This window comes from Trachymyrmex cornetzi, unplaced genomic scaffold (genome assembly GCF_001594075.2).
Source record: "Trachymyrmex cornetzi isolate Tcor2-1 unplaced genomic scaffold, Tcor1.1 scaffold99, whole genome shotgun sequence".
Lineage (NCBI taxonomy): Eukaryota > Metazoa > Arthropoda > Insecta > Hymenoptera > Formicidae > Trachymyrmex > Trachymyrmex cornetzi.
This window is the reverse complement of record NW_017300343.1, coordinates 3,017,591-3,042,915: the sequence shown is the minus strand read 5'-3', so window position 1 is coordinate 3,042,915 and position 25,325 is coordinate 3,017,591. Positions and strand designations below refer to the sequence as shown.

The 25,325-nt window shown below is 38.3% G+C and overlaps 1 protein-coding gene across 13 annotated transcripts; it reads left to right on the top strand.

Moving 5' to 3' along the window:
• Positions 1-548: 548 nt before the first annotated feature.
• TpnT (troponin T, skeletal muscle) lies at positions 549-15,864 on the top strand. 13 transcript variants are annotated; one of them, XM_018521469.1, is made up of 15 exons: positions 1,480-1,521; positions 3,630-3,675; positions 5,259-5,286; positions 6,474-6,494; positions 7,964-7,981; positions 11,048-11,078; positions 11,412-11,516; positions 11,598-11,694; positions 11,772-11,808; positions 12,785-12,890; positions 12,960-13,178; positions 13,512-13,604; positions 13,680-13,760; positions 14,841-14,919; positions 15,430-15,864. In XM_018521469.1, exons 1-15 carry the CDS (start codon positions 1,495-1,497, stop codon positions 15,666-15,668), a joined length of 1,227 nt encoding a protein of 408 aa, XP_018376971.1. In that variant the 5' UTR covers positions 1,480-1,494; the 3' UTR covers positions 15,669-15,864. The 13 variants fall into 13 exon arrangements, with proteins under 13 accessions (XP_018376978.1, XP_018376981.1, XP_018376979.1 ...); XM_018521468.1 differs by lacking the exon at positions 14,841-14,919 and adding an exon at positions 14,068-14,146; XM_018521472.1 differs by lacking the exon at positions 1,480-1,521 and adding an exon at positions 2,745-2,780.
• Positions 15,865-25,325: the final 9,461 nt, after the last annotated feature.

The following is a 25,325-nucleotide window of genomic DNA, read 5'->3' as shown; positions in this document are numbered from 1 at the left end:
ACATTCTAAAAATTATATTAAAAATTAAAGTGTAATAGCATATATATTAGAACAAATAAATTGCAATTACTTGTGAAATCATATGCGTAGCGAAGAGAAATATAGATAAATCTCGAGCTAATTTTCGATGTACCGTCATTTTCATTTTAAAAGCTTCTCTCGGTATAATCGAGCAGATTTTTAGCTGATCCGACGGGACTCGCGGACCAGCTAAAAATCTGCCGGTTCATCATTGTCAACAACCATCGGAAAGTGGGGGCGTGATATCGTAACGGGCCTACTTTGGAGCAATCGTCCGTCGAATCCGTCCGACGGAAGAGAGCCCGGAGTCGCCGCCGCAGGAGCTGAGTTGGAAGCGCGGCGTGCGACTCGCCGGCGAAAGGCACGAAAATAGTATCAACCAGGATCGTATCACTCCCGGTAGTCCGCGCGTACGTACGCGCGGACCACCGTTTCTAATAATAGAAAAAAAGGGAGTGTGAAAGAGAGAAAGAAGGGCAAGAGAAGAAATGAGATGCTGTAAAGCGGAGCGGGCACGACGCCCGGAGTCCCGCTGATGTCCGGCCGTGATAACTTCGCGGACCTCAGAGCGGCTCAGGCTGTCGCGGACTCCACATTCCACCGGGACAAGCTCCTCCTGTGCGTGTGCGTGTCTCTCTCTCTTTCTCTCTCTTTCTCTCTCTCTTTCTCTCTCTCTCTCTCTTTCTCTCGCGTCCTCCCGCGGAGTGTGCGGGACCTTGGTTTCACCCTCTCTTTCTTTTCTCCCTCGCGGTTTTACCCAGCTGGGTCACCCCCGTGAAAAACCCATCTACACGCACGCATATACGTCCACGTACACGCGCTCGCGCACGCACACCCACGCGCGCGCAAGCACTCGTCCACACGCATTGACACCACCCCGAGTGTAAGTTCAACATTTTTTCATTCTGTATTTGATAGTCTCGATTTTTTCTCTCTCTTTTTTCTTTTTTTTCTCCTTTTTCTTCTTTCACCATCTCCGTCGTACGGTGCACCCTCTCGCTCTCTCTTATTAATCTCCATTCTGGAGGAACGTTTACGTTCTTCCTACGGTGTGATTGCTATGTGAATGTGAAAACGACGTGGTACAACACGAAGTAATTGACTCGAGAAATCTTTCTAGCGGAAATCCGCCTTCGCATCAGCGATGTTTATATTGCCGAGAAATTCTCGCGATTGCTCACAGCGAAATCACTTGGCAAATGTTTTAGCAGAGTTTCGGGGACTCAAAGGAGAATCAATAGACCACGTGAAATTACTCGATAAAAAGGATCTTTCATTTTTAATGCTAGAAACTCTTTTGAAATGTATAGTGAACGGTATTCTTCAGCAGCAGATCGCTCGGCCAGTGGAAATCTCGTGAATACGTTGCCGTGTCCATACGAAGCGCGACTCTTCTACTCGTTCAGTGGAAAGAATCGACGCGCGCATCAGTGGAAAATTTTCGAACTTCGTTGCGGCGAAACGTGCAAGTGAATGATTACGTGGAAAAAGTTAATTGATGTAAGATCGCGTGGTGCTTTTGTTATTTTGCTTGATATCTTTTACGACGTAAATTAATGATCTCAGCAACTTTATCTGCGGATTCATCGTGCGATCCGAGAGACCTTTCTCGAATTCTATTTCTTTATATCTTCAGTTTCTTCCTTTATCTTACTTTCTTTATGATATTTTTGTTATTATTACGTATTTCGCATTGTTGAAGTTCCGAGTTGAAACCGTGTTTAAAAAAGAGCTCGTAAAATCGCAAAATTTGTGATATATCGGACGATAGTGCGAGATAAAAGACGGTTTGTTACTTCTCGTCGGCTGAGGATAAACAGTTTCATACTTTGAATTCGATCTATTTCAGATCGCGACGAATAACAATGGCGAGTTAAATTAAGTTGCAGAATCGTGGATATAAATCGTCTCACAGCATATTTATCCGACAGACATTCTGGGAACGTTCTTAAAGCAGTGATCAGACTACAGATTGAGCTTGAAATTGGATCGGATTTAACCAATCGGAAGAAAAAAAGCTTAAGAAAGAAATCTTGAGTTTAGTGAACTTTACTTTGATTAATTAGATTCCAGTCGAATTTAATTCTCAATCTCAAGCTTTAATCTAATTACGGCTTAAGATACGTAGAACGTCCTCTGGATGTCTCCAGGATGTTCCTTAAAGATCCGTGGTGTATGGAAATATTCCGACGATGCGAAAATCCGACGGATATATCGCAAATGCTTTTGCGAAGAAGCTTGCTCTTTCCAGCAAAAGACAGTATACAAAGCCACGATCAGACTAGAGACTGAGATTGAGTTTCGGTTGGAATTTAATCAAACAGAAGGAAGAAAGCCAATCTCAAGTTTAGTAAACTTTGTTTTGATTGGTTAAATTCCAATTCAATCTCAATCTCAATCTCTGTGGTCTGATCACAGTTTAACACGGGGCTTTTTCCAGCAAGAACACAGTACAACGTAGTGAATCATTTCGTCCTTGTTTAACGTTGGCAAACAACAAGAATGTTAACTATGTTCATCTCTCGCTGGAAAGCAACCCACGTTTCGCTTCCCCGTTTCGGTTCCATATAAACCGTAGGTTGTCTAGTGTTACGGACTTGGCGAATTTCGACGTTCTCCATCCACGTAAAGAAACGGCAGGAGAAACGACGAGGAAAGGAGGGAACGAGCGTGTTGTACCACTAAAATTAGAGCGACGTGGCAGAGAAGGGGACGGCTCCTTATAGAGCTTGAGCGCGATGCCGGAGCTTGCGACCAGGGTTAGCAGACTGTGGCATTTTCTCTTTCTCGCCTCGAAGTATCGGATTACTTCGGGAACGTCGGTGCGCACCGTCCGGCCCATTCAGCTTCGGCTTTCCTCCGGGTACCCCTTTTCCACGCAAGGTCCGGCCAAGCGCAAGCATTTTTCTACATCACCCCTCGTGCCTCTTTCTCCGGGTGCCCCCTGCCACCCTTGTTGCCTTCCTCTCTCGTCTGGTCCTTCCGACCTCTTCTTCTTCTTCCACGTAATCTGTAACCGGTGAGGTTTCCAATTTTCTATCCTTCGGTCCTCGTTATTTTTTTAATCTATCGCAATGTTAACGAGTGATCCGATCGAGATCGTTCACGCGGAATTGATCGTGACGTGCTTATCGTCGAGATGGTACCGGTACCAAGTTACACGCATAGTTGAGTTACAAGAACTGTGACAGCGCCATGTTAAACGTCACCCGGATTTCACTTTACGACGATTTTACTCAAGAATTGTTACAAGTGTTATGCTACGCGATGAGGGTGCTTTCCATTTGGTGACATAAGTCAACACAAGTGACGTTCTATCTTTGTTACTCACTGAATGGCAAGAAAAATAGAAGAATACTTATGTCGACTTGTGTCACCAAATGGAAAGCACCCATAATCTGAATGACGTAAATCTTTCCTCGCGAGAATCGTGTAATGTGCCGCCAACTTCCATCGACCAGTGCGATCTAATTAGCGATTTTTAACGTGAAAATATCGTTTTTTTTTAGTTGCTCTGTGGTTTAAAAATCTTTCTCTCTTTCTTTCTCTCTTTCGCCATTGACTTTGCAAATCAATCTGATATTCAACGTCTCGTTTTTGTGTTGCAGCGCTTTAAACAGCCGCCAATATGTCTGACGACGAGGAACAATACTCGTAAGTAGCCCATCGATCATGACTCTCGAGCCAACATCGATTGATATAAAATATCATCCGTGCATCGTTCGCGTTCGCAGTTCTCAATAGTTTATTTTGAAACTGATGCAATTCCAATTTTAGAACGTTATTATTACGAATTCCGACGAGGGCGTAAAAAATTCACGCGCTTGCTATTAAAAGACTCCGCCTATTCTTTTTTCTTTCTTTATTTCTGCAGAAAATAGATTTGCACAATTTTCAAAATAAACGATCTTTAAAATACCCGGCATGAAATATTTCGTTGCAAAATTTGAAATATTTTAGAAATTCTTCATGAAGCATTTCTGAAATATAAACATGTTCAGGAAATCAGAGATTTTGGAAAATTTTCGATCTTACGATAATTGTACAATTCTAAAAGATTTTTGTAAAGTATTTTAATGCAATATTTTAGAAAGTTTTACAAATGTTTACAAAATATTTTTGAAATATTTTATTAAAATGTTTGAAAAAATGATTCACGTAAATATTTCATGATATATGGGTGAGTACGTGATATCGCCCGCTCTCCGAGATGATGAGTAGCTCGGAATAATGCGAGATAGAAGTGCCGTGATATATGCCAGTAATTTCCAGACATGAAAAATCGGATCTTTGCCGAAATCGAAGCGATAAGCAAGATCGTGGCACGTTCGCTGATCGTTGATCACGTTTCGTACGAATCGAAAGTTCGAGCAAAGTTTAAAGTTCGTCCACGTAAGGTTGAACAGCGCCCATGATCTGTGACCTCGTCGTGTTTAATGTTTCACATGTTCGTCTAATTTTGCCGTCTCGATGTGCCGTCCCTGCGTGCGTCACGTTCCAATCGCACCTACGCACAAACCCCTTAATAAGCACTCAAAGCGAAACTCGAACACTTCAGCCGACTTTTAATTGTCACTCGATGACGTGCTTGCATAATAATTATTATTTTTTACACGCTTTTTTTCTTACATTGCCGCTTCGAACTTTCTAGAACAATGTAATTATACATATTTTCTCGTTAAATTATATAATTTGATTAGTTGTTGTAGAAAATTCACTCTCGGATCGCAATAAAAGAAAAATAAAATAAAATTCGATAAATCATTTTTATCGCGTCTGCACTGAAAAAAAATATTAAATGTTAGTAAATATTTGTTTGAATAGTTCTAAGTAAATATTTATTACTATAAATATAAACGTACCATGTATATTTATTTAATACAGAAACTTAATTTGATTTAACTATTATATTTTTTTAATAAATATTTATTTACTGTAATTAAATGTTTATTTACTTTGTAAAGAAATGTGTATTCAAATTTATTGTCAAATTTATGTTTTACAAAGTAAAGTTCGCATAATACTGAATATTGACGGTAATTAATCTGCGCGAGAGGATAAAAAGCAAGAGCTTTAAGCAACCCTGAAAAAAGCCTGAGACCCTAACTCTTAAAAAAGCGATGCCCTCGTGAATCTTCCTGCTCACCCCATTTATCACCCCATTCGAACGCCCCGATAGCCCACATTGTGTTCCGCCCTGACTAAACTAGACTTTTTTTCCGTTTTGTCTTTTGCAGCAGCGAGGAGGAAGTCGAGGAAGTGTAAGTGTTCACTTTCGTTACATGTTTTCCCAATTAAATGCTTCCTTATTTTTCTAACGTAAGACTTGTCTCTCATTTCAGGAAGTAAGTTTCAGAGGCTTGTAACGAGCGCTGTAGCTACTGCGAAGACGCGATCGCGACGAAAATGTCCGTTTCGATCTCGCGATGAAAAGTGTTTTTGATAGTTTTGTTTCCAGTCAAGAGTTCAAAGCGCAGAATAGATTTGATTTTTTTTCCTCTCTTTCTTTTACGAAGTACACACAGAAAAATATCATTCTATCGCTGAAAAAAAGTGATTACTCAATTTATTTTCTTTCTTTTAAGTGACGGTTATCTTTAACAAAAAATATTTTCTCGAAAATAAAATATACTTATTAATTTTAGAAAAACTCATTATTATTTATGTAAGAATTTATTCTTTTTTTTTAGAATATTCTAAAGTTGATCGAAGAAACTTTATATAAGATTGACGACTTTATTATGTGATAAGCAAATCGAATTTATTTCAATTTAATAATCTTGATAGAATATATTTCGAATTTAATGCTAGTAATAAATTTATGAGATTTGCGGATGTATAAACGTGTAAATTACTTGAATCAAGCAATTATTATTTGCGTATAGTATATATTTTTCTGCGTGTAGGAACGCGCACTTGTAAGATGTAGCGTTTCACGTTTTGCGGAATTCAGCGATTTATCTCGAGCAAGATTTATACAGATCCGAAAAGCAAGACCGGAGCTGCTCTTTCTCTTCCTCTCTGTTTCCTGGCAACGTCGTTATATCGTCTGTCGATGCTCCTCTTTCGTAAAATTAGAACGTCAAGTTAGATTAAAGCTAACGAACGCGCAACGGAACGCACGATGAATCGATAGTGAGAGGAGCGTAAATGAAGAATAATCGTTTTCCGAAGCCTCGTTTGCGCTGCGCAACACGCCAGATTTCTCTTTCCGATTGTGATTTATGAACTCCGTCTTCTTCTTTCTTTTTTTTGTTTATTCACTCCCTGTCTCTCTCTCTCTGTCTGTGTGTATCTCCACATACAACACACAAAACCAACCAACCAACCAACCAACCAACCAACCAACCAACCAACCAACCAATCAACCAATCAATACCAATCGTCACTCGTCATCGACCGATCGGCTAATCGACCCGCGCGGTATGATACAAAAAATGTCAAAATCGAAGGCAGCCGGAGAAGAAGACCGAGTAAGTTTTGCACACGACAAATATGAACGTCTCTCTCTATCTCTCTTTTTTTTTTACGACCAATAAATGATGTACATTCACGCGCTGTTGTTCAGTGTCGTTTCTTTTTTTTTTCTTCCCCGCTGTCTAATCGCTGTCTTGTCTTGTTGTCTCGGTGTAGTCTTTAATTGTTCATCCATTCTCTGTTTTATACTCTCTCTTTACTCTGTTTTCATCATCTCACACGCGTTGTGCCGCCGCAGTCGTTTACTTTTGCATACAATTTTTTTGTAGCGATACACTTGCTGGCTCTCTCTCTCTCTCTCTCTCTCTCTCTATCTATCTATCTATCTATCTATCTATCTATCTATCTATTTATTTGTCTATCTTTTCTCTTTTCCCTCCACATTTCTATCTCCCTGTCTCTCTCTTTCTTTATTTTTTTTTCTCGTCAAATTGTTACACATGAAAGAAGAACGTGATTGAGCCGCAAAACACTTCTATCGGTTTTATTTGCGCCACATGAAAGACACTTTTTAGCGTGACGTTCTTCTTTTTTATGTAGCATTGTCTCAAAAAGAATAAACGCTGATATATCCAGCTCCTGCACCTTCCTGTTTCTCTTTCAACTTTTAAAGTACCATACGTTCTGCCGGTGTATTCGCTGTCTTCTCAACGTCTGTCTTGTGTCGCTGTTCTGCGTCGATGGATTAAAATTAAACAAAACCAAAAAAAAAAAAATAAACAGCAATGCTATCGCGCTTTTTTATGTACACAGATGTACACGCACATTACACGTACACGTATCTCACGTATGACATACAAGACGTCGAGACCATTCAACATTTTGACAGGTTTACCGAGAATGCAGTGTTGCAAAAGTATACACATTTTACACCCCGCACTTTTATTCCACGCCTCATCTTTGTCCTCGTCGTGTCTGTCAACAATATCTGTCGCCTTAATATCAAGCCTCTGTTATACGCATTATGGCAAATGGGCAACGAAACGTTTCTTTTTCTTTTCGTGTCTGTCAACAATATCTGTCGCCTTAATATCAAGCCTCTGTTATACGCATTATGGCAAATGGGCAACGAAACGTTTTTTTTTTTTTTTTTTTTTTTTTTGCAAAAGCGCTACGAGATCCCCGTTGAAGAGAAAGTAAGTACGACGAGCCGCTTAATAATTGAAAGCAAGCGATACATACCGATCACTCGCTCGCAATATAAATGTCGGAACGACCAGTGATCTCTGCAATAAACGTGCAAATCAATCATAATCCGCGTGATCGAGCGGTCGGCTCGGATTTAGTTTGCACGGAAAAAAAAAATATATATATATATGAAAAGTTATTGAAAAGAAAGGAAAGCGCAAGTTGGAGATGAGCGATACCGATTTTTATAATTTACGTGCAGCTTTGTGCAGTCCTACGTAAGCGACGACCAATCACACGACCTTATTAATGAATCTGTACTTTCTTTTTTTTATAGGGGTAGGGCGTCCCAAAAGTAAGTTGAATATATCGAGGTGTTTACACGTCAATAATATATCTTCCCTGTTCTTCGGCCGCTCTCTCACATCCCCTCTCCTCCGCCCATTGGTTTTCCCGACGTCGATTAAATTCGATAAAAACGCTTAAAATCTTAGTCTCTTTAGAGAGACGGTATCTTTTTCTTCAATTTTCTAAAAGCAAAAAGAATTCTTTTTTTTTACTGACATAGTTTTGCGATAAATCGGGTGGAAGATCGGTAAAAGATATTTATAAGTTTCCGTCTCAACCCAAGAAACATATAAAAGCCAATAAAAAATCAAAATGACTTGATTTTGAAACTTAACGTCAATAAACAGTCCAATTTTGTAACAGATTCCAATTTATTATTTCGACTTTCATACGAAAATACAGTTATTTTGACTTTTTCTTGACTTGGTGTGTTCCTTGGAAGAGGAACACGTGTAACACGTTCCTTTGAGAGAACTTATAAAACGCAATTTTACCAATTTTCCACCTGATTTATCTTAAATTCTATGATTCAATAAATCACAATTTGAATCTCTGCTTCTCTCTCTTTAGAAACCGAGAATATGAATGATAAAATTGACTATTGAAACTGACGTCGGTGAAACCGGCGGAAACCCTCAGATTTTTCGTCGCGGCAGGAATGAGATCGCAGAAAACCGGCTTCGACGTTTAACATTACAATCGTGTTGCGGCGCGTTGTATTAGATTGTTGTAGATTTGCCAATTTCTATCTATATCGCTGGGGAAGATTTTGTTTACAGATACGGGATGGATAACGCGATCGTTGGCCTGTGTAGGGGCCTGCGACTGCGAATAATAATAGGATATGTTTACCGCATGCCGGTGGTATGTACATCGCGTTCGTGAATATTCCATCGCGATTGCATAACGCTAACGCGCGACGACACTTGAGCTCCGTTTGGGAGCCCGCCAGGCGTCTCATAAATATATGCACAATAACGTAACACAGTTTATTCTGAGACCGACGTCTGCTCAAAATGTACCACGCCCCGGCGCCGACGTGATCTTATTAACGGCCGTTCGATACATAATGTAGCATCTGCAGTGCTACATATTTATGCACAATCTTCGAACTCGCAAATTTGCCAAATAAAATTGTATAAGGAACCATGTATAGCCAGAAGTGTAATTGCAGTTTGAACACCCTCGAACGTCACACATGGGTCTTTCATGTCTATGTGTTAAAAATAATTATTTTTATACTTTAATAAAATCGAAAACTGCTTCTTTCTTCAAAAATCAAAGTTTCAATTTTTATATCAAAACTGAATTATTTTCTTTTTCTGGCGCAGAAAGTAATTTTCATAATTTTTCTAAACATTTTTTCTAATATTTGCATAGCAAAATAATTTAGTAGAGACCTTAAAGAATACGCGTGAAATTTTACAGAATTTTTTGAGCACTTTAAGAGCCTTAAAATCGAGTCGGACTCGAATGATTTATGTGTGTCGTCCAAAGGTACCGAAAATAAGTGTAATATTCGAGGGTTAATATTTATCATCGTGGGAAACTAAAATTGCATAAATTAAAACCTGATTGTAGTTTTATTTTCATTTGTTTTAATTTTTGTCTCGCGAATCTCGAAAACTTAAACGCCGAGTGTCGAATCTTGCGAGAAAATCATGTTACCGGTATTTTACATTTTAAGCCAAAAGTCAAACTGTAACTCACGCAACGTACGACGCTCTGGATTTCAATTCCTGTCGGTGACGTCTAATCGCTCGTTATCAGTGTTCGAGGTTCCTCTCCCCTTATGTTCTCCTCGTACTTTATAATCTTTATATCTCTCTCGCACCCCCGCGTGTTTTACGTTTTGTCTCTCTGATTAATAATGAATTAACGAGTTGTACATAATCACGTCTTGTTTCGAGTTACGTCAAAGCGATGTGTCACACGTCCTTCTATCTCAAGGCTCGTTATTTTGTCCGATCCCCCATATTAATTTATATTGACTTTTGCGCCATAATTCATCGACTCGCAAGCAAGCAATAATTGCAATACCCCCGCCCGCAGATCCCATGAATAAACAATTCTTACATCCCGACGACATCTTTTACGATGTAAATTATAAAAAAGAAAGATGTATGACAAACTTTACTGGAACCTTTTAAAACAGAGGAAGGAAAGCCGAAATCTAATAACGATCGCGGCATCCTACCCTTTTCTTCGAGTGTCCTTCAGGACACACAAACATCTTTATGAACTCCTACAGATTGATCCCCAGTTTGAAAAGTCAAACGAATTTATGTTAAATCCATTTAAAAACAATTTTGAGCCTGCGACGCTCAATATTGTCATCTCCTGAAGCGTATTATCTCGATGCGCTATTATTGTCTCCGAACAGCTCTTTTAGTCATTTACGAATTCATAATCCTTACGACTGAATAACTCAACCAAGACAGTCATCTCAAGTAGAACCCAGAAATCATAATAAAAAAAATCACAAGTACACCATCGTGACCTTATTTGTCCGTTACAAGTCCATTTTTAAATATCAAATAACGTCACGGTGATGTTCCATGATATCATTATGACTCTTCATTGCGACTCTGTGTTCTACCTGGGACGAAATATTCCTCGCTACTTTGATTAATGCCTTCTCCCATGATTCGCTGCGGTGCGCACTTTGGTTTCTTCTTTCTATAATTCTATATGCTTGCACATTGTCGCCTTACTATTTGCCTCTTTCTTTTTCTTTCCTCTTGTCTTTTATTTTCTTTCTTTCACAAGTCGCCTCTGCCCCCTCCCTCTGTCCTGCTCTATTTTTCTCTGACTTTCTGTTTATCCGTCCGTGCATATATCTGTCTGTCTGTTCCGCCCATGTGTTGTCTGTGTGTGTATACGTGCGACGAGCGGCATTGAATAATATGCACTACGGGAGAGAATGGATGGAGTTTTGTAATAAAGTAGTGAAGATATGGACGTGAGAATCGCGTATGGAGTTCTGGGGGATCTCGCGAGATCTTCCAGAGAGCGGGCTCAACCGTCGTGATTTAAAGAGAGTTACTTTTCTTTTCACTCCGGCCTCCTTCAGGGAATCTGGCGAGAATCCTGAGTTTATGAAGGTGAGTGCTGGCGCCCGTAAATAACAATCGTGTGAATGCCCAAAACTCTCCGCGCTTATAGCACTTTCGTGGTAAAAGGATTTTTTGCGGTAAAGCGAGATGTAATATTGGGAAAAACTGTCGTTCCAGCAAGAAATGGCCGGCAATTAGATATCGAATTAACGTTGAATTGTTGGCGAAATTATTGTATCGATTTAACATCAATTCAATGAGTCACGTCTCACTTAGTTCTGTCTATCAATCGGCATTGGAGATATATTGAGCAATGGCACGATCGTTACGGGAAACACAATCAAATACGCATTACGGACTAATCTATTATTAAAAATTCAGAGGCAAGAACAGAAAAGAAGCGACCTCGACGAGCAGCTCAAAGAATACATAGCGGAATGGCGAAAACAGAGAGCCAAGGAGGAGGAGGAGTTGAAGAAATTAAAGGTACGATCTGTCCTTGTTTATATACTTGATGTCTTCTTGTTTAATGTTTTATTTGATTTTTTGAAAAATATACTGTTTTAGGAGAAGCAAGCCAAGCGCAAGGTCACCCGTGCGGACGAGGAGAAGAGATTGGCTCAGAAGAAGAAGGAGGAGGAGGAACGTCGCCAACGTGAAATCGGTAAATGCATTTACGTCTATCTATCTCTATTTTCTTCTCTAAACGGAATTTAATACAATTTTTTAAACTTTTTTCAGAGGAGAAAAAACAACGTGACATCGAAGAGAAGAGGAGGTAGGTGTTTATACAATTATTAGCCTGTATTCAGAACACGATTTCATCGATAAATGCGCGCTTTTATTTCTGAAATTTTATAGTGTATGTAACGTGAACTACGTGCTAAATACGCGTTAACATATAATAGTTAGAAGCTCGTTATGAATACAAGTCATAACGGTCGGTATATAATGATGGTAATCTATTTTTATTTGAAAATCGTCTAAAGAGAATAATGCCTTAAATAATGTCTAAGTAATGTCTACGTAATGCCTATTAAGATGCTAATACTGTGTGATACTGTATGAACGGTTTATATCTTAAGAGATTTCATTCAAGACGGTCTTAAATAAGAACTGACTATGAATACCGGCTAATGTCTCTCGTAATGATTGCAAGATTTCTAAACGAGTATATCATTTTATGCATAACAAATTTTGTTACATGAATATCGATTCCTTTCTAAACAGTTCAATCTTCAGTCTTATACTAATACAAGAAATTAATTAAATAGAGTAAATAAAAAAAATTTCTTTGTTACAAAATGTTGATCAAAAAAAGAATTAATCGGTTGTTGATGTGCAGACATTAATGTCGCAATTATACAATAATCGCAGGAATGTCAAATTATTTATATTACTAACGAACACAAAAATGCTGTATGATATTCTTTGCCATATCATTGATAAATTTATTTATTCTATGTAACATCTTTGCGATCGTTAATGACGTAAGTAATTTGACTTTACTGTTGTATAATCGTTACAATGTAAATATTTTATCCATGTCAATTAGGATTCTAATTTGGTCTTTCTCCACTTTTATCAAAATGTAGATTATTTAAAATCGAAGGAATTATCAATTATATTCGTATACATAAGTTGTTTCAAAGAAATTTAATTAATCAAACTTGTAAATATATATTTATTAAATTTTTTATATGTACATATTTACGCGTTGTTTTTATTTTCTACATTTATTTGCTATATTTTAGGCGCCTGGAAGAATCAGAAAAGAAGCGACAGGCTATGATGCAAGCGATGAAAGACCAGAGCAAAGCAAAGGGTCCAAACTTCACCATCACCAAGAAAGATCTTTCGGTGAGTGTTCTTTTTATTATCAGCAGCAATTGGGTGTTCTATAACTAGAATTCTCTTATGTGAATTTAGGGTAATCTTACGTCGGCGCAACTTGAACGTAACAAGACGAAAGAACAGCTTGAGGAGGAGAAGAAAATTTCCCTTAGCATTCGCATCAAGCCGTTGGAAATCGAAGGTCTGTCGATTGACAAGCTCCGTGGTAAAGCTACCGAATTGTGGGAGGCCATAGTCAAACTTGAAACCGAAAAGTACGATTTGGAGGAGCGACAAAAGCGTCAGGACTACGATGTGAGTTTTTACAATTCTAAAAGTACATTGAATTATTTCGCCTTATTTGAACAATATAAATTTATCGCATTCTTAATAAAATTTGAATTGTTATTATATGCAAAATTTAACAAGTAAAAGATTACATAAGGATGGATTTATTTATACGCGCGCATAATAATTTTATACCATTGGGTCTCATAAAAATAAAAAGAAAGAAAAAAAGGGGGAAAAAAAGAAAAATATACATCGACTGTTTCCGCTTGGGAAATGAGTTGCTCGGACGCGAGTTTAATTATAGTCCAAGTTGTTTTGTAGCCGTATTGATAAATCGATATTACCCTGTTATCGTAGCTTAAAGAGCTGAAGGAACGTCAGAAGCAACAACTGAGGCACAAAGCCTTGAAAAAGGGTCTCGATCCCGAGGCTTTAACTGGCAAATATCCCGTACGTAATGTCTATTAATCAGAAAATGAAAGTGACAGGAAGAGTGACCATATTAATGAAATCGATTATTCACAGCCGAAAATCCAAGTCGCCTCCAAGTACGAACGTCGCGTCGATACCAGGTCTTACGACGACAAGAAGAAACTTTTTGAGGGTGTAAGTATACTTGACAATTTATTCAACACATGTAAATTTATTCGACAGTCCCTACTCTCAAAATAAGAGGTCAAACCTAGAATTATTTCACTTTGCGACACGTTCACGTGAATTTTTTTACATTTAAACACGTGCTTTACCACAGAGATATGAAGATACTATACGTATATACACATATACATAAAAGTAGGAACTCGTTCCCGTTACATAATTAATAAATAAATTATAAGACATTGTAGGAATAAATTTAATATATAGATATGTATAAAGCTAGCGATTAGTGAGCATATTGTCGATTGAATCACAGGGCTATGACACGCTCTTAGCGGAGACCAACGAGAAAACGTGGAAACAGAGAACAGAACAATTTATGAAGCGCAACAAAAGTGAGTCCAACCGTGATCTCTCTGTCACTGTATCCACCTCCCCTTGCTTGTCTTGCTGATTGTAATCTCCGAAATCTCACGGATGACCGTGTTTCTAATTTATGTACTTGTTCCTTGTTCTCGTTGACTAAACGGTCGAAATGGCTGCCAGCCAAGTTATTGCTGTGTTCGTGTTGTCTCGATGGTGTACATAAAAGCACGGTAAACCGTATTTGTGGCTCACTCACCGATGACGATTTTCTTCACGTGCACTGCCCGAGAGAGATGCGACAGCAGTCACCAATCACGAAAATAATCTCGCTCTTAATAACTGTGTCGGCGTCTGCAAATTTGTTTCATGTCACTTCACGTTCTGAAATCACAACTTCCTCGATATTTTTTTCCCCCTGGACAGTTAAGGATGGATGTTTGATTTACCCTCATTCTGCGCGCGAAATCCGAGAATCCATTCTTCGAATGTCAGAAACGAGCGTCGAAGATCGTAATCCAGACTGGAAGACGATACGATCGTGAAAATAGATGACCTTTGTGACCTTTGTTAATTCTGTCGATCGTGACTGTCAGCCCTAACTTCGCCACGGGAAGATTTGTACAACCCAGAGAAAGCAACAGTACGGAGAGAGAGGGTTTTCCCAGGCGATCCCGATGTGTGAAAGTAACCCCTAGCATGCCATTCTGTCCGTTGATGTTTCAGGGTCTGACCGATCAGCAGAAGGAGATTATCGAGAAGATGTGGGCCCAACAAAAGGAGCAGTTTATGGGTCGTCAGAAGAGTACGTATGAAATCCGCTTTCGAAGCTTCGAGCCGGCATCCGGCACTAAGAGCTTTAAAAGAACTTCCGGTGCTCCTCGAAACGTCGAAGTATAACACATAACAAACGTATAATCATAGGGAAATTTTCAGGAAAACTTTTATTTTTCTCTTATACATATAATAATTGGTCTGTTTTCTGTTCCTGCACTATAGACTGCACTAGCACTCTCTTTCTCACTTTCAACAAATATCAAATATATATCTATCTCACTTCAAGTTCCAAAAGTGTACACTAGTTCAGCCACAGAAAACAGACCTAATGACCGACTTGATTATAATTCAAAAATTAGTAGAAATTTATATTCCGAAGGAATAAGAAGTTTTTACTTTAATTTCGAATATCCATTGAAAATTCCTCCGCACTTGTCATTATTTAGCCTCGAGGAATTATAATCCAGTATACATTTAGCGTACTCGCGTTCTTCTCCGAATTGTGCAAAATTAATCCGTCACTTTGCATAAATAATAGCGAAGTTACCTAAGTGGTTCGGTGAGAGACCGGGCAAGAAGTCTGGTGATCCCGAATCACCGGAGGGTGAGGAAGACGTGAAGGCCACCGTCGACGATGATCTCGAGCCACAATTCGATGAAGAAGAGGAGGAGGAGGTGAAGGAAGAGGAGGAGGAGGTTGAAGAGGAGGAAGAGGAGGAGGAGGAGGAAGAGGAGGAAGAAGAGGAGGAGGAAGAGGAGGAGGAAGAGGAGGAATAAATCTTCTGGCTGCTTCGGTGCACCTTTATGGATGTTAAGGAACAGCGTATCTCAAAAATTTCAAGAAATGATCGTTGCACAGTCTCGTTAACACTTTTCGAACAAAGATCGAAGCGTAGTCAGTGGCCAAGTCGGTAGAAATGCCTACAACGTCGACATTTTCCATCTACTTCCGGCAACCGTCGGGCTCCTCTTCGAGGATTCAAACGTCAAAGTGGACGAGATGAACGACGGATGCTACTTCTGTAGTAAAAACCATTTTACTATTGTCACTTGTACGGCTGCTACTGTTACTCTACTATTATCTATTATTAAACTACTACTACTCTTATTGTTACTATTGCTACTACTACTACTTCTCTACTATTATTACTATTATTATTATTATTATTATTATACTGTACAAACACAGGCACACAAATTATTAAAATAAAATGATTTATCATATAAAATCTGTCGTTTTTTGAAATGTTTATTTTCTTAAGTTTGCACACGTACCATCTTCTACAATATCATCCTGCAGTATTCTTAGAAGAAAAATATATAAAATGTTAAAAGCATTTATTAAAAAAAGAAACATTTATTTGATTATGTAATATCCTTAAAGTATTTTTCCCTATATCAGTTTATATCTCTTCCTCTAACTAGAATGTTCGATCTCAAAGCATGATGCGAAACATTCTATATACGTTACGCTATACACACATACACAAACGTTTCCCGATAGGTCTTATCATAAAATTGATATGTTGCCCTTGGCTATACGGAAGCGCTGACTTGCTTGCGGTTTTACTTATCGAGACAAGATACAGGAACATTTTGCCGACACGTATTAAATATGTTGGCGATAAAGCATACACTCGTGTCACGGTTTTCAATATAAGAAGGTTTTCAGAACGAGATAAGTATTCTATCGCGTATTCTACTTATATACCGAATTTGATTGGACACACTTGGTGCCCACTGATGCACATTAAAGCCGTATTGAAGTAAGTAAAAATATGTTTAATCCAGCACCAAGTTACATGTAATATACTAGTTAGTATAATTTCCTACTCAACAATATAACTGTAGTACAACATGTGTGTTGTATACTAAGGATATATATTACATGTAACTTTTCTGGAAATAAAAAATACATGTAAATCGCCGGGTTAAACTGCGAAATTTTCAATACACTTTATAGTGCTGTTAGGTAAAATATGTATTTTGTAATTCGAAATAGTAGTTGTAATTCACCTTTACGTTCAAATCAAATCAGTATACATAACTTTTTAATATGCACTATTGCGTCCGACCAAATTTATTAATAATTATGCCGAGTTGTACTGAAATGTCAATGACAACGATTGCGCAAAACATAAGTGCTTCTGTCATCATTTGATATAATACGGCGCCTACAATGAGATTTTAAGGTGTAAAACTTAAACTTAAGCTTCACAAGTCACAAGAAATTGACCAATCACGATCGAATATGAGAAAAATAATCGACTACATGATTGATCAAAATTTCATTGTAGACGCTGGTTAATGTAAATTTAAAGTTTGATAAACCCCAGCTTACCACATTTGTGTTATACCATCGACATGAATTGATGAATTTCACTATTCATAAAATTTCAACAAACCGTATGCAAACCGTAGATAAATTGTTTCCAATTATTATTGATTAGATAAATTATTTTGGCGGCAACTTTGGCGAGAAATTCGACATATATTTGAAAAATATGGATTTCAAATTTTTTTAATTATTTTGGCGGCAACTTTGGCGAGAAATTCGACATATATTTGAAAAATATGGATTTCAAATACATTATTTTATAAGTTTTTAATTTTTAAATGCAATTATAATTTAAAATCGCAAGTCGAGTTTAGGTCTCTCCATTGCTTCGTACCTTCGTGACAAATGGTTCGAAAAGTTGAACCATTCCCGTCGAACTAAGAGATTCACGTAAGCGAAGGAAATAGTCCCTCGGAAATAGCGGCGACGCGCGAAGAAGCCAAAGCGCGAATGCCAGAAAAAAAAGATGCGCCAACGGAAATAGAGTCTTGTGCGCGGGCCCGTCGACGACTTCAGGAGTGCGCCGCGAGCTGGACGAGGAATGGACGTTGCGGCGACGATCCACCGCGATTAGAATTGCAAGCGGCTTCGTGGATGAGAACAATGGCACGGTGGAACGAGGACGAGACGAGGAGAGTGACGCGATTAGTGATAGAGTCGATCCGTCTGTCCTGGTCCGGTGATTAATTGCTCATTCATCCGGTGTTGCTAAGACCGTTCAAGTAGCGGCAGCGGAGGGACTAAGCGACAATTAGAAAATATTCGTCATGTAATATTAACGAGTCGAGAGGTTTTTCTGGAAAAAGAGACGAAAAAGGGCTAGCGGCAAACAAATAATTGCGACGGTTTAAGAAAAAACAAGTCAAAACCTTTCAAAAGGCAGAACAAATCGAAGAAAGTAATGATCCTTTTTTAAAGCGACGAGATAGACACTTGATCGATATATACATTTGCACATCTTTCCTCAATTTCAGTCTCGGTTTTTTAGATTGCAAAAGGTCTGTTTTTTATTCCTATAAAAATGAACTAAACTGTACTAGAACTATCTTTCTCGCTTTTGCTAAATATCAAACATATATTTCTATCTCATTTTAAGTTTTAAAAATGTATACTACTGTTCAGCCACAGAAAACAGACCTATAATTGTTGTGAGCATCGTTTAATCTTATTCTACAATGTGCTCTTTGTTTCCTGTTTCTTGCTTTTTACCCTTTGCTTTTTTCTCCTTTGCAACCGTTTTGTCGACAATTGTATTTCTTGCTACGTATTTCTTGTTTCCTTCAAAGTTCGGTAACTTTGATCTCGGGCGACATAAAACAAAAAACCGGATAAGAAGCAAAAAGACGAGATGTAAAAAGCAAGAAACAGGAAACAAAATGCACATTGTAGAACAACCATATTAGCATTCCCTCCTGCAGCTCGCACTGCAGTTGAAGTTGTTCGATCTCGACGGGCGCTCGAGTCCATCGCTAGCGCCCGACGTATTGCCATTTCCTTCTGGCTTGACCGCCGTCCTCTTCCTTCGTCTGGTCTCTCTTTCCACGTCCGTTACACTTGGTCGCGAGCCTCTGATCGTCTCGGTCGCAACTATTTATAATGGGAGGTCGCCGAATGAGTCCTCCCCTGGATCTCCATCGTGGTCCTACGTCTGGAGACCGGTCCTCCTTGAACTTACAGCAGTATCGTCGAAAACATTTGTTCGTGGTTTCGTCAAATTTCACGGTCACTCGATCGAGGTATAACGGGTCGGTCAACCTTCGGCTCAGCGTTGCGTTGCGTAGCGTTTCATCAAAGTAGTGTTAACTGAGAGAGTCATCGCTCAACGCGGCAAGCGTCGTCGTTGGTACCAACAAATGGTGCTGCCAAGAGTTTTTCTTCTGAAGTTTTTCCTGGAGAACGGTCCTTCGAGATCCCGTTAGGTTGAACTGATTGGGATAACGAGGTGGACGATAGTTGTTCCGACGTTCCACTCGAACACGTTTTCTTCCTTTTCCGGGTATACCTTGACTTTATTCTAAGAAGAAATTATTGTCGAGAGTATCGACAATGCACTTGTTTGAATTGAAACGCACTGTGGTCTCCTGAAGTTCATTTAAAAAAAATTCTGTTTACCGGTCAAATCAGTCGCGCGGATCTCGCATGTGGAATATTTTAAGTTCCGATTAAAATATTAGTGAAAAAAGCGAATCTAAATTCGACCTTGATCACTCAACGTGATAAAAGTTATTAATAAAAGTTATTAATAAAACAAGATAAATATAAAGTGAAGGCTATAAGAATCAACGCTGGTTAATTTAATAATTCATTAAATTTTGGCCATCATTCCTCAGAAAAAGCAGTTTTACAACTGTTGCAAAATTCTTTAATACGATTGGTTCATGTATATTCAAATCCATTGAGGAGAATTAAGGACAAGATCGTATTAATCATTTTTCAACAATCGCAAAGCTGCTTTTTTTTTGTTGAACGCAGCTATTTGATTCCCAACGAAACCGAGTTATCGCCAAGTGTCGACGCAAATACTCGTTAATCAATGCGAGTGCGAGCACGATTGCCAGCTCGAAATAAAATGCGAGGATAAATTGGTGTGAGTTGAATCGGCGCACGTGTGTATTCACCTGACGATTGTTACGGACGATCGGATTGCCGGTCGCCGTTTCATCAGGTTCGTCACGTCGTGCGTCGCGCGACTATGCAAGTGTTCGTAACTGACGGTCGCGTTTTCGCGAGAACGTATCGCTTGTCGTGACATTGATCGTGAAACGGTGGAAGTTACGTCCTTCATTTACGCGACGATGATTATGAGGACGGGAAAGAACGGAGGAACGCCGGCGTGCTGATCGCAGCTCGCCGCTACAAGAGAGCCGCTTTTTCAATGAGGTAAGCGACAATCGACCTCGTTTCTTGGGTCGATACATTGGGATCGGCCTACTCCAAGTATTTGCTGAAACGCGTCTGAATTGAGTTGCGCGGAAATATAATATAATAAATATAATTATAACGAAATTTGGCACATACATTTCTCCGTTCGCAATTGAGTCGTAATTTGGACAAGAGAGTTACAGAACACAGATAATAACCAAAAAACTAAAGGCACTAAAAGATATGATGTTAAATATGTATCAATATTTTCTAGAGTGTAGGATAAAATTAATACGTTGTAAATGATAGATACATAAATACATACAAATCGAAATGATAGATACATAAATACCTACAAATCGAATATCGATCTGTTATTGCGATACGTACTTTTTCCTCTCACAAAGAAAACAAGTTCAAATAAAAGCTTTACATTTCAGCTTAACGTCCTGATCTTATCGCTTTAATTAGAACAGTATTTTAGCGCTATCTGTGACTTTTTAAATTGAATAGTAGATGGAGAAAAAACGATATTGTAGCACTTAACAATGGAGCCTCGAAATCTTGCTCGAAATTAATTTTAAAATTAATTTTAAAACCACTGATTAGCACCTGTTCAAATTCTGATCCACCTAATATAACGGAATTGGATTAAATTGATATAAATTGTATCGTATTTTTTAGAATAATGTATATTAAAAATAATTAAACCATCGATTAATACCTATTCGAATTCTGATCCACCTAATATGACAGAACTCGATTAAATTATATTGATACAATGTATTGAGACGCGCAATTTCCGAAAATAATGTATATTAAAAATAATTAAATCTTTCGTAAACTACATTCAGATTTCTTCGCTTGTTTGTTTTTTTACCATGATTATTTTTCATCGCACATACGCGTGACGTTAATATACACACGTACAGATAAGCGGTAATGCTATTATGGTATTATGGAAAATAGAATTGAGACTTTGCAAGTCTTCAGAAGCCGTAATAAGCTCCGACGACATCCCGAGTTACTTCACTTAAGTTAGTCATAAGAAATCGAATGATGGAATCGCAGGACTCGATCGAGTAACGTTTCTCTGTCGTTTTACTGACAGAGAGTACATTGAGGAAAGTTTCTCGTCGTTCTTTCGTTTAATTTCCGGAGTTTCGTAATTGGATTTATTTGCGAAGATATGGCGGAGGAGGAGGAGGAGAGTAAACAGGAACCAGAGAAAGAGGATGATAGGATCGAAGAAGGGTAAGGATAGCGAATGTTTTATGACGTAATTTATTTTTTTTATGCGTAAAAATGACACATTCCTTTCGGCACATCAACTATTCCAAATAAAATAAGCGTATATGGAAGGAATAGGCAAGGAAATCATATATTACTACTTCACATAATCCTTTAAATCGTGACAAAGATATATCCGAGTTTCCGAGTAGTTTCCGTAGTTATAAATAACTTTCTATACGGATACGTTTTTATTGATTTAAAGACGGTTCGTCTCATTCTTCTTCTTTAAACGAACTCCTGGCGGAGCGATTCTTTGCTCAAGGTATAATGAACGTTCCCTTTAAGGTAACCGAGGCGAGTGTGGAAAATGTATAACTTCAAAAAGAACTAGTTCTTCTTCGATCCACGAATTAAATGATTCGCCTCTTGCACAATATATTACCGCATCATTTTGTTTATACAGCAAAATCACGCGAACGAAAAACTAGTTATTACTCACCTCGTATTGATACAACGTCGTTCATTAACGCCGATCTCAGCAATAAGTCCTATTGCTGGTGGAAACGCGATAAGGTTCGCAACCTTGCTTTAGGAGGCCTGAAGTCATAAATCGAAAGAGATTAAGTAACAATAATTTTTGCCTTTGAAACACAAAAAAACTTAAGCAATAAAACGTAACCCTGGTAGAAATGTATGCAGTTTTACTAGACACCTATCCAGTTACTATCTAATATTATTGTATTCTCATTAATTGTGCCAATACTAAGTAGGAAATGGACAAGAACTTGATAGAGTTTTATGTCCATTTCATGAGCAGTTAGCTTGCTTATTCATCAATTTAATATCCATTATTTTGTTGTGTTTCTATTCAGTAAATGGATTCAGATGTTACGCAACTTTTGTATGCAGTAACTGCAATCAAAGTGTTACATCCTGATTGGGATTCTAAGTAGTTTTCCTTCTCAGTTACTAGACAGAAGTTGGTGTAACTGTTTAGTAAGTGCTCAAAAAATGAAATGAAATTTCTACCAAGGTAAACAATAAACGAATTGACCAATCACAGTAGAGTCCGTAAAGCCATAACGTAAGCAGTAGCCAATCCACCATGTTGATTTTCTTACTGCTTACGCTCTTATTGTCTTGAGTTTTTTTGTGTGCCATGGCCTTTAGACTTAAGCGAATTGAGCAAAACCCAATTCTTATGACTTAAAAGGATAAGTTTTGTGGCCGACATATCGTCGCTTATAACTTACAGCTTACGGCTTACAGTCTCTTAAAGTAAGGTCGTGGACAACGCAAAAATTCATTGACGAAACCGGAAAACCATGACAAAAGGTTAGCAACTTAGTATTCTATATATAACATTTACAATTTCCCCCCAATCGAGTCCGATTCATAATTAATAAACTCGCAATAAAATGAGCGTATACGAACGGATCTCGACTTATAATGCGTGAGCGGGACTGTAGCTCTCTCTCTTACTGTCATCGCCGTGGAAGGACAAACGTGGCAAAACGCGAAGAAGGCAAAACAGACTGAGCCTAACAATAAGCCACCTCCGTAATCTGCTCTCAATTGTTTTCGGACGCGGACGCACGTTTTGTATTGCGCGAGTAAAGTTCAAGTGCAGTTACTGGATGTATTATGTGTATAATATCGTATGCAAGAACACCGCTATAAAGTGCGGTAATTAAGCCAGAATAGGCATGTCGGAAGACAATGCGTTTGAAGAATCGACAGTTAGCGCGAAGGAAGAGGAAAATATTTGCTTATAATGCGTCATACTCTGAAAGATATCTCAATGTTCCGCGTATAGAGGTATTGAGAGAAAATTAATTTTTTACACAATTCTATTTTGCGATTAACATTTTAATAATATTTCAACAATAGTTTTTTTTCTGCAATCGACAACTGATTTTATGCAAAATTTCAAGAAATCATCGTTGACGTCAATAGATTGTTAATAACGAGATTTTATTATATTTCTTTAAATTAAAATTTCGAAGAAGTTTGCTTACGACACTAAAGAACTTTAAATCTAGTTTAACATTAAAATCATGTTTTTCCAGAAGGAATTCATTGAAACGTATTAAAGTAATTAAAGACAATGAGATTCGGAAGTACCTTCCTTTTATTGCGTTTTCTCATTTGTTCACGTTTCGTAACACGATTTAATTACGAAAATCATTATCTTGAAAGATATGTTATTAAACGTTATACGTCATTACAAGACCGACAGTATTACGCTTTTGTTGCGATTGAACGTCGGAATCGAATATCGCGCTTCATAACTTGACCACAGTTAATTAGGAGGTAATTCGTTGAATGTTACGACGTATTTCGTTCAGAAATTAAACGAGTGACATCATCAATAGCAGGTGTTTGTGAGTGACAGGTTGGTGGTACAGGAAAAGTACAGGCGTACTAGGTGTTATTACATAGAAATGACATAATTCGCAGTTACGAAAGATTAGCGGGAGTAAGAGTGCGGGAAACGGCGATTGTGCTGCAATTATTCTTGCGGTTTTTTCCCTTCCTTTCTTTGCATCAGTTGCGTCGAGGTGGAAACCGATCACGAGAATGAACTGGCAGAGGTGCGCGTTGTGTTGCTTGATATCGAAACCGGCGTCTGGCGAGGTGATTACAATAAGAATCACGTGAGTTTCTGGTCCATATGTGAATATCCGTGTCGACATTCTTTCATGACTAATCTAGAACAATTATTTCTGTTGCGATGAATTGTCTCGTAATTATACCAGCGATTGCGCGATTGCGATTGACGATTGATGATTATTTTCCAGTTGGAGCAAAGAAATCGGTGACTACTTTGTTCTGATTTAGTTAAAAAGTAATTGCAAATTGTTAATCACAATCGTCCAATCGCTAGGGTGATTACGCGATTGTTCTTCTATAATCCGGAAATGATTTTCTCCCCGTTTTATGAAACTCGAGGTCATTACGTGATCAAGACTTAAACATTTATAAATATAGCTTATTACAAGACACTAAAAATCCCTCATTAAACTCTACACCTAAAACTTTAACTTGAAACGTCGAAAGCCTCTTAGAAGATATTAAATTTCGCTTGTTACACGAGATTCATCTTTTTTAGCTTAGAAGGAAAAAATGCTTACGACTTATAAGACCGTGACATACTATATAGAGTATATAATATTCCACAAGTCACGTTTCACGCAAAATATAATAATATCTTCCGTCATAGATTCTGTTTGATCGTTTCCATCTGGAAACGTTAAAACAATTCAACCAAGTAGAATTCATTTTAATTAGGTAATATCCGAGCCTTAACTTTACACCACCAAATCTATATGCTGTATTGTATAATGAGTACACAATCACATACAGATAAGCGAATAACGTAATGCCCGAAGAATCACACTTCAAACTAATAAACAACATTCTTCGGATGATCCGGCTACAAATTCCTTTACACTGAAGTGTCGATCCGTGCCGGTCGGGAGCGTGTCGAAGGTGAGACGGTTAAGAAACGGCTAAAAGATCTCGTAGACGTTACGCTCCACGTGTGCTGATCGTATACCACCATCTGGGCGTTTCTCGTGTGCATTGTAGGTTGCTCGAGTTGGCCCCGAAGCTAGGACACCGGGTGCATTTCGCGGAGGGCACGAACTTAAGATGCCGCGAAGATCCTATACCGTCCGATTCGAAGATAAGGTCAGCAGTTATCCAACTACGGAACTTGAACAGCGATCTCTCTCTTTTTAGACAAAAGATTACTCGATTACATTTGTAGAGAAAAAAGAAAAGAAAAGATTCAGTCCGATTTTTTTTTTTTTTAACAAGATTAGCGCGCGATTTTAACGTCTTGGCCGTTTTGCCAAATTGATAGATATTTTAATTTCTCGATAACACCAGGATTAGTTATCGACTCGATTATTACGATGCTTTTAATTTGCAACCTACATGGCACTAACGTCTTCCCGGTAGATTCTTTAAGGTCATGTTACTGATCACGCGTTTGG

Excerpts from the sequence above, each read along its gene's own strand:
- TpnT (XM_018521469.1), top strand. The coding sequence starts at position 1,495 with ATGATTACGTGGAAAAAGTTAATTGAT. Across the intron at positions 1,522-3,629 it reads CGTGGAAAAAGTTAATTGAT|CGCTTTAAACAGCCGCCAAT; the intron begins GTAAGATCGCGT and ends TTTGTGTTGCAG. Across the intron at positions 3,676-5,258 it reads GACGACGAGGAACAATACTC|CAGCGAGGAGGAAGTCGAGG; the intron begins GTAAGTAGCCCA and ends TGTCTTTTGCAG.